This window comes from Paralichthys olivaceus, chromosome 8 (assembly GCF_024713975.1).
Source record: "Paralichthys olivaceus isolate ysfri-2021 chromosome 8, ASM2471397v2, whole genome shotgun sequence".
NCBI lineage: Eukaryota > Metazoa > Chordata > Actinopteri > Pleuronectiformes > Paralichthyidae > Paralichthys > Paralichthys olivaceus.
In genome coordinates this window covers 10085690-10100042 of record NC_091100.1, presented here as the reverse complement: position 1 = coordinate 10100042, position 14353 = coordinate 10085690, and the positions used below count along the sequence as shown (strand labels likewise).

The following is a 14353-nucleotide window of genomic DNA, read 5'->3' as shown; positions in this document are numbered from 1 at the left end:
GAAGTGGATAAGGGAGCTGACACATTACTAAAAAACATATACAATTGCATTAAAAGTTCAACATCTGAATCACCAGATCCTGCACATGTAGCTGAAAGATGAATCAGCCTATTATTCAGTGGTAACATTACCTTATCATAATAAGTGTATCATTCTTATTAAGTCTAATCATTTGTGTTATTTGTGTGTGTCTCTGTGTGGGTCCTCCACAATAAGATCTACCGTTGCGATCAGTGTGCAGTGGAGGAGGCAGCCCTCAGTGCTGCAGCCTGTGTCAGCCTGTGTCAGGACTTTCCTCCACGCTGCTGCATACTGATGTCGTCCAGACGGATAAAATAAGCTGCTGCCATTGCTCCTGTTTTATTGCTCTTCACGCTCGAGACGCAACATGACATCCACCAGGCAGAGGCTCCTGGTCCTTTTTACACTTCTCTACATTAGTGGAGCAGCTGAATCCAAGAGGAATTTCAAATGTCCTTCAGGATGCGCCTGCTCCAAGGAGACCATCATCTGCGTGGGTACCGCTCACATGCCCAGGACCATACCCAACGACATCAACTCACTGTGAGTTCAAACAACACAAGTGTGATCATTTATTTATTGTGGCATTACACAGTCAATGTTGCTTTCAAGGAGACGGGTTCAGTTGCTGCTGTGCTGCTGAGTGGGCTCTAAGTGGGTCTGCTACAGAGCGATGAGGTGAGATGTCTTGTGCAGTCAAGAGTTGGACTTTGATTAGTGTGTGTCTCTTCCAACAGGAGCATGGTGAATGGATCCATCCCTGAACTCACAGAGGGCATGTTTGCTCTCATGCCTTCTCTTCAGCTGCTGTAAGTGCACTTTGTGAAACCTGAGACCTCCATCGATTCATTGGTTAACAGTGATTAACATTTAAAGGCTGATAGCAGACAACACAGGGAGACAAAAACTGGATTAGTAGTAATTGATTATCACTAATAAACCCTTTCCTGTCTGTCATAGAAGAGTGGAACAAAAGTGACAATTTGGGATTACTAACCAATGTTTTTGTTTTTTTTACAGGCTTCTAAATGCAAATTCTATGACCACGATTAAAGATGATGCTTTCTCTGGTCTCCCACACCTTGAATACTTGTGAGTATATACTTTTTTTTAAAGTTTTTTATTTTAACATGCAAAATGACATGGATTTATTGCATTATTACACAAGAATAGAGAGTTAGATGCCTAATAATTCCTGTAAATACATCAGATCACGTGAACTCCAAACAAGTAACGTCCCAGTCGTAGGCAGCCATAACCAAAATACTTGCCACATTTTAGTTTACGTCTACCCATAGACATACAAAGTTCTGATATCAATAATGATAATGATGATAAACTTTATTTATATAAGAGCGCTTTACAAAGTGCTTTGACAGCCAAGCAAAAGGCAAATGCAAGAAAGATACGATCAGCAGTAAGCAATGTGAAAAAAAAGCAGTGGAAAACAAAGCGTTGTTCAAATTTCATATATGAATATAAGATTAAGTCACATATAAACTTAGTTAAAAGGGAAAAGAAAAAAGATGACATCACATGAAAGCACTACTGACTTATCCACACATGAACATGATGTATTCAGTTTAATCATGTTGTTCTTGGTCCACGATGCTAAACCATAGTCTTCTTGTTCATTGGGCAGATTCATTGAAGGCAACAAGATTGAAACCATCACCAAAAATTCCCTGCGTGGTCTACGAGATCTGACTCATCTGTAAGTCAGTTATCATTCCCTCAAATGTGTTATACTTTAAACTCACAGTGAGCAGACATATTTATTAGACGGATGATGTCACAGATTACTGACAGGACAGTTTTTTTCCTCTTGTGTTTCCTGCGTCTCTCAGCTCCCTCGCCAACAACAAGATGAGGTTTCTGCCTAGAGATCTTTTTTTTGATTTGGATTCGTTGCTGGAACTGTGAGTAAGCAGTTTACCATCAGCACTGTGTGTGTGTGTGTGTGTGTGCTGACTCAGGCTGTGTGTTTGTCAGCATTAAATGTCTTCAAAATAAAAGTCGCAGAAATATTATGGATGTGACTTAGTCGTAGCAAAACATTTCTTTTTTAACCTGTTAAATAAACTTACTTATGAAATTAGCTGAAATTATTTGCGAACATGTCCAAAATAACTTACTTATCAAGTTAAAGTAATTATTTGTTAATTTTTGTTCCTGCATAGTTATTATTTGTATATAGGGAAGGTTTTTACCCTGCAGAATGCAACACTGTCATTTGGATTACCCAAAGGAATATTTGTTGGGATGCAATAGGTGTAATGTTTTTGGATGGATGGATGGATGATTGGATGGATGGATGGAAGGATGGATGGATGGATGGATGGATGGATGGATGGATGGATGGATGGATGGATGGATGGATGGAAGGATGGATGGATGGATGGATGGGCACTTTGTTTTGTCACTGATTTACTGAACTGTCTTGAGTCTTTGTGGCTTCTCGAACTCTCAATCTTTTCCTCTCATCAATATAAAAAAACAAATGTTTCATATTTTACTGTTTCCTCCAGTAAATGTGTCCAAACTCATTCTGTGAATGTCGGTTCCTTCTCTATCGTGTCTTAGGGATCTACGAGGCAATTCTTTCCAGTGCAGCTGTGAGAACAAGTGGCTGATGACGTGGCTGAAAAACACAAACGCCACAGTGTCGGATGTCTTCTGCGCAGGGCCCGGTGATATGAAGGGCAAACGGCTCAGCGAGCTTCCTATTCCACCAGGCCAGTGCATCTCCACAGGTAAAAATAACGAGTGCAATGAGAAAGAAGGAAATCAATAAAAGTGTTGAATAAATAAACAGGATGCTACCATGCACCATTCTGCACTAAACAGAAGACAGTTGTACAGAGAAAAAACAGGATGTCAGTTCATTCCTATGTAAAACTGTTTTCGAAATATCGTATAAATACAATTGTTAATAACACAAAAGGATTTTGTTCACTTATGTAAAAAGACATGAGTCAATTTGTTAATAATCTATGAAAATGATATAACTCTAATGTGTTAAATTTACAATATTAAAACCAAAGTAACCAACATTCTGTAGATGATTGCTCTGACTGTACAGCTTATATGCAGCAAGATAAATGTAATTTAAGTAGTTAGCTCCTGAAGGTTTCACTCAGTCTGCAGACTGACTGACAATTGTTGTTTGTGTCTGCATCTCACAGACTTTGTGCGTCATCAGTCCATTCCCATTCAGTCCATGTCAGCAGACATCTTCTCCTTTAAAGAGGACATCTATGTGGCGATGGCTGCTCCCAACACCAACAGCTGTGTGGTCATGGAGTGGGATCACATCGAAATGAACTTCAGAATATTTGACAATATCACAGGTTTGACAAATCGCTCAAAAATAAAAGACAAAGCTAGTGATATTCAATATTTTTCTGATGTCAATAGATCTCATCAAAACAGCCAAAACCAACAAAGGCAAAGTCTGATCACCTTATTCTCTTTGCTTGTCAATAATCATTTTCATAGTGATTTTCTCTGTTGACAACCTCTTTTTCTTGCAGGGAAGTCGGTTGTTGGATGTAAGTCGGTCCTGATCGACAGCCACGTCCTTATAATTGTCACCCAGCTCTTTGGTGGATCCCACATTTATAAGTTTGATGATCACCAAAACAAGTTCACCAAGTTTCAAACCATCGAGGTCTTCAACATCTCAAAGCCAAATGACATCGAGGTCTTCCAAATGGATGGTGATTGGTATTTTGTGATTGTGGACAGCTCCAAGGCTGGACTGTCGACTCTGTACAAGTGGGTCGACCAGCCAGACCGCAATGAAACTGGTTTTAACTCCTACCAGTTTCTCCATGAGTGGTTTCGCGATACCGACGCTGAGTTCGTTGAAGTGGACGGGAAGTCCTACCTCATCTTAGCCAGTCGATCTCAGTCACCTGTCATCTACCTGTGGAACAAAAGCTCCCTGAAGTTCATACTCCATGGTGAGATTCAGAATGTGGATGACGTGGTGGCAGTCAAAGCGTTTCGAGAGGACAGAGAGTTGTACCTGGCCATGACCTGCTACATCGGTGACTCCAAAATCCTCAAATGGGCCAATAAGCTGTTCACGGAGGTGCAGGCCCTGCCGTCTCGAGGAGCCATGATCCTCCAGCCATTCTCCTTCAGAGACAGACACTATCTCGCCCTCGGCAGCGACTACTCCTTCACACAGATCTACCTCTGGGACGCAGAAACCAAAACCTTTCACAAGTTCAAGGACATTTACGTGCAATCACCTCGGTCGTTTACAGTCGTGACCACAGACCGCAGGAATTTCATCTTCTCTTCCAGCTTCAAGGGCAAATCGATGGTTTTTGAGCATATTACTGTAGATCTGAGCCTATAGTGCCTCACGATGCCACAACTAAGGACATTTTGAGTTGGTCACCCAGATCGACATTGTGTTTATGCCACAAAGTCTCCAAGAGTCTCAAACATTGTATTATGCTCCTTATGCAGCCACCAGATATATCTTTCCTAGTTTGAGGCAAAAAAAAATTGACAAGTTTCTGCAACTCATATGCACTTCTAGCAATTATAATCGACTCTCAACTAGTTAATAAAAAACTGACAGAAATGCAATGTTAACAGCATGAATATAACTTCATAAATATCATCTTAAGAGTTGCTGGCTTTTCTTGCAGATCTGTCAAGCAAACAATATGTGCGCAGACAAGTGTCTATCCTGGCTATGGTCGTTAACCTGGTCACCCCACACAGGAAGTACATAACCTGACCTTTTTATGATGATTCATACCCATTATGTATGATTCCTTGTGATGCACCTGTTAACCTAGCATTGCTTCCTTGATGAGTGAAAGAAAGTGGGACAAAATAGTGACCATACAGGCCATAGCACTGCCCCACTCTATGCAGAACCAAACGGAGCAAAACACTGATTCCTGTGCCATGTGAAATTTGTTCGACCACTGCAAGCAAGACTGTTACGCTGAAATGCTTTGTACTTTCTAAATAGAGTGAATTGTTTTTGGAACAACAGAAATGTCAAAGCCATCTCTTCCCAGTGTGACCACTTACGACTGATGATTGCAATGTGCATGACACAGACATTTTCTTATTTAACAAAATAACAGCAGTATTTATAATATTATAACATTTATAACAAGCTACTGTATGAACAGAGTGCCTGATTAATGGCAAAATAAAATGAAATTCACTCCTGATTCCTATGCAAAATGTATAATAATACTAAGTGTTGCTACAATCATGAGGTTGTGTGCTGCTGTATGAGTTGAATGCATTTACATGGTTTTATGCATCTGTTCTCTTCTTAACTAACATTTTTCATTCATCTTGGAGATTTACTGACACTGTTTGCCTTGGAATATAACAGTGGGATCGCTCCCTGCTGCAGAAGCTTTAATGTGTTGCTGCCTTGTATTTGTATGAGGAAATAGAAAGTGGGAAGGGATTAAAAATGCATATGAAATGAAAAAACTGCTTTGAAAACTGGAGCTGAGAGCTGAAGTGCATCAGAAGAAGAGGCTGAAACGTGCAGGTGAAACAGCTGGAAGTAAAATAATACACCATCAAAGCTGGAATGAGAAATAAAATGCATTTAAACTATGGAAGAACTTCTTTGTTTTATTATCAGACAGTTGAACTTAATTGTGAAACAGTTGGAGGTTTGAATTTTAAACAGAATGGAATGAAATAGAACTCAACAAAGCAACTACTGACCAATCAGATCACTTTAAACTCATCAATCCTATGAGATGCTGTTTACAATGATACAATGTGATACTAAATCATCAAAATAAAACTTCATAGAATATAATAAACAACAAAGAGGGTGAATTATATTACTCTATTTTATCATATTAGTAATATGGGTACATTTGCACTGAGTAGACTTATCTTAAAGATATCTTAAAATTAAATCTAAAACATGGGCGAGACCTTCGGAACTTGGCTCTATGGATGAGCAATTTCAAAATTAAAAGGAATGAATTCATAGCACACAGAATTCTCAGATTGTTATTTTCATAATAAAATCTTTAGCTTGTAATTGAATTGAGTGATTTGTTTCATGTGGAAAATCTACACTTTTCTAGAAACCTTAGAAACAGGTTTCTTCTTCACTCTTGTCGAATTCACATCTGTTATTTACATCCATTAATATTATTATTATCATTTGGTGGGATGGATATTATGCATTATATTGCAGTGCAACCAACTTCGTACAATTTGTTGGTAAAGGAATTTTACATGGGAGAAGCCATGTGATTTCTCAGTTAATATTGGGACAATGAGAGATCCAAACACATTTCCAATGAGGTGTTCCCAGTTTTACGATGGTCTTCAAATGCGTCGTGACGCCTCCGTGACGTCACCAGGCCCGGAAGTGATGCAGGTCGTGATAATCCGTTTATGATGATGCAAAATGTCCCAGAACACAACACGAGCCAACATGGGGATGGTTTGATCTGACTCTCACCTCGTGTTTTCATACTCTCGTTAGTTGTATTATTGTGTTGTTGTTATTTCTGGGACTGGGAGCGACATGGATCCGTCCAGGAGGAGCGAGAGTGACTGGCAGGGGCTGATCAACGAGGTGAGACAGGAGCAGGGAGGATGTTCCCACTGTAACCTGCTCTGATGGTGGCAAACATGTACTGTACATGCAACAATTATACAACTAATATCATCTACCTTCGTGTTCTCTGTGAATATAAAATATGAAATCCAGATTAAATAGAGCAAACAGGATTAAATCTCAGGAATGTACACAAGGAAGTGGATTTGTCCTCCTCTTCCCTGCACCTGCAGAATCCAGAGTCTTATGCAAATCAACGTGCACCACACTGCAGGTGTTTTGACAATACATTATTTTGAATGTATTAATAATATAATCCACAGATGACTGCTGTGAAAAGTATATTTACTTAAATACTTTCTTAGACGTGTATATGTTCTGGTTTCCTTCATCTTCCATGAGGAAACTGAATTTAACTTGTCAGGTACTTACGCTTGTAGGTGTCACTGTGTGTTTTCAGAATTTTCCACATTTCTTTTTAGAGAAATCCAACTAATGAACTAACTGAGATTATCATCCTCTCTAAAAGATGGATACCTAATGTTATGTTTATTGTTTCTCTTGTTTTAGTGTGACTCAGAATCATTCACTGTTCAAGTATCGAGACCTTTAACATCTGTTCCCTTGTGCAGTTTGTAATTTGCAAGCGTAAACTGGAGAGCAAGAAGGAAGCTCTTCTGATTCTGTCGAAGGAGCTGGACACCTGTCAGCAGGAGAGGGATCAGTACAAGCTGATGGCAAACCAGCTCCGTGAGCGGCACCAGGGCCTCAAGAAGAAGTACAGAGAGCTCATCGTAAGACATCTGTGGTCTCATGGTGACAAAATGTCAATTGTCCACTATTCAATTATAAATATGTGACATTTACTGACAGTGTCTTTGTTTTTATAACTATTAGGATGGAGATCTCTCTCTGCCTCCTGAGAAAAGAAATCAAGTAAGTGATGTTCTTTATACATCGCTGTCTAATAAGTCTACAAACTGGTACTTCAACAGTATTTGTGTACCTCAGTAATGATCATTGACCCGGCTAATATTTTTTACCCTAAAACCCAATTATGGCACTTTTGACTAGTTTTTATTCAGCACTGTCTCTCTAGATATTTAATCTAACATCTGGATTAACCCTGGAGTTTTTAATCTGATGTGACATCATGTCCTCATCTTCTTCAGGAATCTGAATCTTAATCTTAATCATCTTCTTCAGGTGAATTTAGCTCAGTTACTCACAGACTCCAGAGAGAAAAGTCATCAGCTTTCTGAGGAGGTGAAGGAGCTGACACAGCGACTGGTGGAAGCTCAGGGAGATAACAAGGTTCGAGACCCTCGTTTCTACCAGAAGTTTCAAATTATCAAATTAGTTCATAATAAATTTTAATGGACAGTTTGTGTGTTTCTGTTCCTGCAGCTCCTCCGAATGACCATCACCAAACAGAGGCTGGGAGACGAGGAGGTTGGAGTTCGACACTTTCCTGCACACGAGAGAGAGGATCTGGTCCAACAGTTAGAAAGAGCCAGAGAACAGGTGACGACTGAGGCTCACCGTGCTGATCTGTCTTCTGTCTTTGTTTGTTAATCGTAATAATTCAGGGGTATGATCAGTCACGTCAACTGTGTTTCCCATTATTTAGATTTCAGCAAAGACTGTCAAGCTGATCTGTTCATGTGTCCAGCTCAAAGCAAATGAGCAAACAAAGTATAAAACCTGAAAAAAAAATACGCAGAGCTCTGTACGTTTGTTATTTTGTGTCGCTGCAGAACGAGGTGCTGGAGCTCAGTGTGAAGTCGCTCACTGACGAGCTGCAGGACGTTCGAGCAGAGCGAGACGTGTTTCAGCAGAAGGCTCATCGTCTTAATGTGGAAATGAACCACATTGTAGGAAATGATGAGATTCGGTTTCTTGACATTGATGCACTCTGCATGGAGAACAGGTTTGTTACGTTTCTTTCTCTTATACTTATATGATATTTGAGTATTTCTACAATATTTAACTAAGAGCGTAGCAGCGTCCACAGGTGTGTGCCAGGGTAAGGTCCCAGTGATACTTCACTGAGATTCAATTAGATTTTACACAATCATAACTTAGTGTGTGAACGGACTGGTGGTAGAATTCTTGAGGTCTAATAATTTCTGATTAATGTTTATATTAAAACATTTCTTCCAGGTATTTGCATGAACGCCTCACTCAACTTCAGAAGGAGGTCAACTTGCTCAAATCAAATCTGATGAAGTACAAGGTAGCTGCATTTTTAAAAATAATTTCTTGATTCAATAAAAACCTGTAAAGAAGAGCTGTATAGATCATTTTACCAATGTGAACAAATGGGAATTTTCTAAAGGACAAAATGTGTCTTTTTTTTCTCTATATATGGTCAATAATCAATGATTCATTGGTCTCAGAGTGCCCTGGAGTGTCGGAAAACCTCTACATTCGGTGGCAAAGCGAATAGCAGCGCTCTCACAGGAGTGCTCTCTGCCAAACAAGGTCAGAGGATCATAAGTTTTAAAACCATCATACTTCAGTTTGAACAATGTGTCACAAAAAAATGTAAACAGTTACACATGTGGTAAAGAAAATGACTCTCTGTGTGTGTGTGTGTGTGTGTGTGTGTGTGTGTGTGTGTGTGTGTGTGTGTGTGTGTGTGTGTGTGTGTGTGTGTGCAGTGAAAGAACTGTTGCTCTCTGAAGAAAACGGCTGCAGTTTGCCGGTGACCCCTCAGTCCATCTCAGACCTCAAGTCTCTGGCCACAGCTCTGCTGGAAACCATCCATGAGAAGAACATGGTCATTCAGCACCAGCGGCAAATCAATAAGTAATGATATGTTATATTGATGCTATAGAGAGACATTCTTTTTTAGGTTCTTATTTGGATATGAATGAATAACTTGAATGATGGGTGGAACTTTATTTTTCTTTCATTAGGATTCTTGGAAATCGAGTGGCGGAGCTGGAGAAGAAACTTAAAACACTAGAGATGTCAGGATTATGGAGCCTGCCAGGTGGATATAAGTATATTTATTAAGACTAATAAATGAATATACATATGTACATATTCTGTACAATAATTCTTCTGTGTTGTCATTTTCTTTAATCTTCTGCTTCTGGCTTCCTGAAGGCCTGACTTATAATGTGTCGTTGGGAATTTATGGTGGTATGTTCTTCTGCTATCTATCTTTTAATCTCTAATATCTTCATCTTCATCATTTCTCATCTGTGTCGCATGTGATTTAATCTTCTATATCCAATTCAGCCACATTAGATATTAGAATCCAAATGACATCATGTTTGAGAAATGCCATACAGGAGTTAACTCAGTGTAATACTTTGTACTGACAGGAAAAGATGCCATCATCCTGAACCCTCAGCTGCCAGAGTCACCACAGTCTCCTGCACAGGAAGGTGAGTATACAGTGCAGCTATGTCACTTCACAACCCAGATCGAGGCTGGACAAATGAGGGAAGACCACACATAGTAATACAATTGGAAATATAGATGTAGACATTAACATTAATATAATTTATATAGTGTCAGATCAGGTGATTCATCCTGAACACCCAACTCCCATCAGGCCCTGGCAGCGAGACACCTTCTCACACAATCTGTATCCATCTGTACTAGAACTGTATTTCCTGAATGCTATTCTTCGGTCTACCCTTACAGCTGATACAGAATCTGAGAATAAACCTGCCGAGCAGCAGAGCTCCCCAGAAGTTCAAGACCAAGACAATGAAAAACCAGAAGCATCAGATTTTCAGCAAGAGGCACAGCTGCCATCCAGTGAGGAGACGTCCCCACAGAAGCCTCCACGCCAGTCGGTGGATGAAGAGCCAGCCAGCCCTCAGACAGAAAAGCCAAACAATCACACACAGATCGCTGTGGATTTAGATGCTTTAACACAAGAAGAGGAGTTACTGAGTGATTCTATTCCCTCAGTGACAGATGTGAACACGCCTCGTCAGTCAGACCACGACTCACAACTGAATTTAGACGACTCCGACCCGACAGGAGAAGGAGAGTCGGATGAAACTGAAACTGTCGAAGCTGAGTGTGATATTACTGAGGAAAACATTTACGTTGCTTCCTCCTCTGCTGCCGCTGGTGAGAAACAGCAGGACGTCACTGCGCCAAACCAGCAGACAGAGCTTTCAGATGAGACTGATGTTCGTGTCGGTCAGGAAATCTGACGTCTTCCAGGTTGCAGAGCATCAGGAGAAAATGTAACAATGGTAATTACGAAAGATGAATTTATAATATAACGATAACTAATTTATTTTTATTAATAATGGGAAACAAATGTTAATTTAGCTGCTAGGGTAAACAAACTGTCTATAGTTGTGTTGTTAGTGGCCCATGCATGAAAGATGATTGTCTACAGTCCTGATTTCACCATTATATGTTTCTTTGTTTCATCTAAAGACATTTGTAGACAAAGAAATGTGTCCACACAGTTTCACAACACTTTGATATTATATCTCTGTTAGAGTCCTAAGAATGTCACTCAAGCCTGAGAAATAAGTGATTATTTGACTTGTGCTTTCATGTATTCCAACCTTTCAACCTGATGAATTATCATACATTACCAACAGAATGTGAACAACCAAATATTACAAACAAATGTGATTCTTGAACGCCTCATTTTCAAGACTGCGGACATTAAAATGCTGCTGTAATGGCCTGAACTCTTCCAGGACAGATTTCCACAAACCCAGCTCAAGAGATTTAGCCAGAGAATTTGTGAAATTGGGCAATAATGTGGGATTTTATCCCAAAGTTTTTTTTTTTAGGTCAGAACTCTGAAAGCTATTCATGTCCTAAATACAGCTTGTTTAATACCAGTTCTTTCTGGAACTCACTTTATACTCAGTGGATTTGTCATGTTGAAACAGCAAAAACAGATTTATCCAAAATGTTTGCACAAGTGTGGAAGCTGGACAAACTGTGTCAGAGGTGTGTAGTGAAGGATCTGTGAAGTAGAAAACCAGGAATGTTGCCGTTGAGGCATGACGAATTAGAATTGTCTGCTTCCGATTATAAAATTTCAGCCTTACTGTCGATCAGCTGAGCTCTTTAGACTCAGAGTCTGAATTTAATCAACACAGAGAAAGAGAATGTACTTTGTTTTAGTTTTCTGAAGAAGAACAAAAATTGTGGCTTTCAGTTTTCCACCTCGGACAATACTTAACCACTGATTTAAAAAAAAAAAAAACTGCCCCATGTTAGTAACAGCTATATCAACATCCAACTGTAGAGGACAAAATGCTAACCGATTTTTTTATTTGCCTTCTTCAAACACAATACAAACATTTACTTTCTGATGTCACACACCGGAGCCAAATAGATTACCAGCACTAATGTCTCACATGTGCTTTTGAGTTTAAATAAATAATCATGAACTCAGATAATTTAAATTACATAGAGCCATGTGTGTATTGTATAAGTGTTTAATGTGAACAAATAAATCATATATTTGTGGAAAATAAATCATTTTCAACTACCACCTTTGGGAAAATAGTTTTGTAAGAATTTGATATAATGTGTTCTCTGAAAATAATGTTTTAAGGAGACACATTTTGTTTCATAATTTTACTTTCTTACTTCAAAAGGTTTACATGCTCTAGTGGTCAGGAAACGAATCACTCCCCTTATAGTGTCCATTGCTGCAGCTCCTCTTTCAAGCCTCTGTCTGAAACACCTGGTTTCAGCTCCTGTTTAAGAACCCCCCCTCCTGAGGAAGCCCTGTCTGCTCTGATTGGTCAGCTCGTCCACTCTATTGTGATTGGTCAACAGCTTCCGGTGTGTACAGGCAAATGTGGGGACTAAGGGTGGGACTAACCACAAGGGGTGTATTATGCAAATGTGGGAAATTGTGTCACATGACATCAAGGAAGTACCAGCCCAGTATGTAACAGTATGTGAAGCAGCCTCCTATGTCAGGTTTAATATAAGGAATCTTACTTGATGGTTTCACTATGAGAAAATTCAATCAACAAAACCTCTGAGAACCATGAATGTTTGTATCTTATTTATTTTCAATCCATTCAAATGGCTGTACCAACCAAAAAGTAATGGCATTGACATAGGAATATTGTCGTCTTTAGTACATTTGATAATCAGACACAGAATATAACGCAAAGGAAAAATCTGTGGAATGATTTATAGTATGTAGCAAGACTTTGGCACTAATTTCCCTTCAGTTGACTGCTTTAAACTGCTCATGATACATATTCCACAGATTGGGTGGGTAAATCCCAATAACACAACAGCCAATCCTGCGACCTGAGTTTCCATGCAGCAGGCTCCCAGCATCTCCACCGAGGCCCAAGTCATCCATCTTTTCGTGCACCACCACTGCTCTTCCAATCACGGACAGCCCTCCGAACAGCGTGGCCTCAGCTTCCATTAACATGTTGATTTTTCCTCCCTGGGGTTGAAAGTTCCCAAAGTCCCCTGGGTGTTTAGGATGATGCACATCACTTGGATTGTAGTGGCCACCGGTGGCAATACATTCTTTGCTCAGGTTACCGTACTGGTGGATGTGCACGGCTCTGGACGGCTCTGGGGTGACATCTTTGGGGAAACCTTTCAGCCGGAAGATGACTTGGAGTTTTCCGTTAGGGTAATCCTGTTTAAACAGCACGTGGCCGTACACTCTGGGCACGCCGGTGGGTAGTGACGTGATGGGTCTTAGTTTGCAGGCTGCATACATGGAGCCATTGTGCAGCATGACCTCTGGTGGAGCCGAAATGTCAGCTGAGACACATTGCTGACACACTGCCAGCAGAACGAACAGAGCAGCCTCCAACAAATTATCTGACCTGAAAAATATTACGATTATTAGCACATTAAGTAAGATTAATAAACTTTTCATATTTTTTGCATGAAAGTAAGCAATTTATGTAAAAACAGCAACAACATTGTCCAAAAAGTTAGATGTCTTGCATAACTTAATACTGACATATTGTCAGAAATATGCATACAAATATCAAAAACCCAGTTTTATAATTATATTTTATAGAATAACTCATTTCAGAATGTTATTTATATTATATTACATCATCATTATAGTTTAGTAGCATTTAACTGTTGCTGGAATTGGACTGAAAATACTTAATACTTATAGTTAGATGATTGAATCTACTATATTATCACATTTTATAAGATCATTGTATGTTTTTATATAAAATATGAATCTAAAAAAACTATAGTCGTCAGGCTGTTTTCCACCCTGACATACTTTTTTTAAAGGATCAAATGTCCCAGTGCACATCACACTTACCTCTCTACTGGCACAACTATTTAAACTGGATGCACACAACAGAATATTAACAGAACTTTATATTTCTCCATGTAAAAAAACAAGCTGAATAAACAGATGAAGTTTGCAGGCTGCTTGTACCATAAGAAAAACTAATCCTGGAAAGAAAGTTGATTAAACTGAGGCCAGAGTTCAGAGTCCACTTACCTGTGTGAAAGCATGGTCACAATATGTGTAAAGACCCTGGAAAAGCTGGAGGTGTTTGTGGTTTCTCTGCTGCTGGAGCCGTGTCTCTGTTTATACTTTGAAAATGTTTCATAAAGGTCTTGTATAAGAGTGAGGGGGCGTTACTCTGCTGAGGGAGGAGCAGAGCAGCACACCCCTCAGGATACAGATGTTTTTTTTTCCATTATTCAGGTTTTATCAGTTTACTTGTTTCTGTATGTGCTGCAGATCCTGTTTTCTCTTCTTTTCAGTAAACATTTTTGTTATTCAAT

At 39.5% G+C, this 14353-nt stretch overlaps 3 protein-coding genes across 4 annotated transcripts; 2 read left to right on the top strand and 1 right to left on the bottom strand.

Moving 5' to 3' along the window:
* Nucleotides 1-248: 248 nt before the first annotated feature.
* LOC109637873 (leucine-rich repeat LGI family member 2-like) lies at nt 249-4535 on the top strand. Its single transcript, XM_020100511.2, has 8 exons — nt 249-564; nt 759-830; nt 1042-1113; nt 1664-1735; nt 1869-1940; nt 2605-2774; nt 3207-3371; nt 3555-4535. The coding sequence occupies exons 1-8, from the start codon at nt 389-391 to the stop codon at nt 4388-4390; spliced, it is 1635 nt and encodes a 544-aa protein (XP_019956070.2). The 5' UTR covers nt 249-388; the 3' UTR covers nt 4391-4535.
* A 1855-nt stretch (nt 4536-6390) lies between these two features.
* On the top strand, nt 6391-12098 carry LOC109637872 (coiled-coil domain-containing protein 149-like). 2 transcript variants are annotated; one of them, XM_020100509.2, is made up of 13 exons: nt 6410-6619; nt 7234-7395; nt 7499-7537; nt 7808-7915; nt 8009-8125; nt 8359-8531; nt 8765-8837; nt 9001-9085; nt 9265-9412; nt 9523-9599; nt 9716-9751; nt 9937-9999; nt 10262-12098. In XM_020100509.2, the coding sequence occupies exons 1-13, from the start codon at nt 6569-6571 to the stop codon at nt 10783-10785; spliced, it is 1656 nt and encodes a 551-aa protein (XP_019956068.2). In that variant the 5' UTR covers nt 6410-6568; the 3' UTR covers nt 10786-12098. The 2 variants fall into 2 exon arrangements, with proteins under 2 accessions (XP_019956069.2, XP_019956068.2); XM_020100510.2 differs by lacking the exon at nt 9716-9751 and having other exon boundaries at nt 6391-6619.
* Nucleotides 12099-12608: 510 nt separating this feature from the next.
* LOC109637780 (extracellular superoxide dismutase [Cu-Zn]) lies at nt 12609-14201 on the bottom strand. The gene is made up of 2 exons (XM_020100342.2): nt 14064-14201; nt 12609-13416 (listed from the first exon to the last, which is right to left on the bottom strand). The coding sequence occupies exons 1-2, from the start codon at nt 14075-14077 to the stop codon at nt 12792-12794; spliced, it is 639 nt and encodes a 212-aa protein (XP_019955901.1). The 5' UTR covers nt 14078-14201; the 3' UTR covers nt 12609-12791.
* Between the last annotated feature and the right edge of the window lie 152 nt (nt 14202-14353).

What these genes read in the sequence shown, in the direction of transcription:
- LOC109637872 (XM_020100509.2), top strand. Translation starts at nt 6,569, where the DNA reads ATGGATCCGTCCAGGAGGAGCGAGAGTGACTGGCAGGGGCTGATCAAC. An exon ending in AGAAGTACAGAGAGCTCATC is followed by an intron (nt 7,396 to 7,498) that starts GTAAGACATCTG and finishes TATAACTATTAG; the next exon opens with GATGGAGATCTCTCTCTGCC. An exon ending in GTCGTTGGGAATTTATGGTG is followed by an intron (nt 9,752 to 9,936) that starts GTATGTTCTTCT and finishes TTGTACTGACAG; the next exon opens with GAAAAGATGCCATCATCCTG.
- LOC109637873 (XM_020100511.2), top strand. Translation starts at nt 389, where the DNA reads ATGACATCCACCAGGCAGAGGCTCCTGGTCCTTTTTACACTTCTCTAC. An exon ending in ATGCCTTCTCTTCAGCTGCT is followed by an intron (nt 831 to 1,041) that starts GTAAGTGCACTT and finishes TTTTTTTTACAG; the next exon opens with GCTTCTAAATGCAAATTCTA. An exon ending in AGGCCAGTGCATCTCCACAG is followed by an intron (nt 2,775 to 3,206) that starts GTAAAAATAACG and finishes TGCATCTCACAG; the next exon opens with ACTTTGTGCGTCATCAGTCC.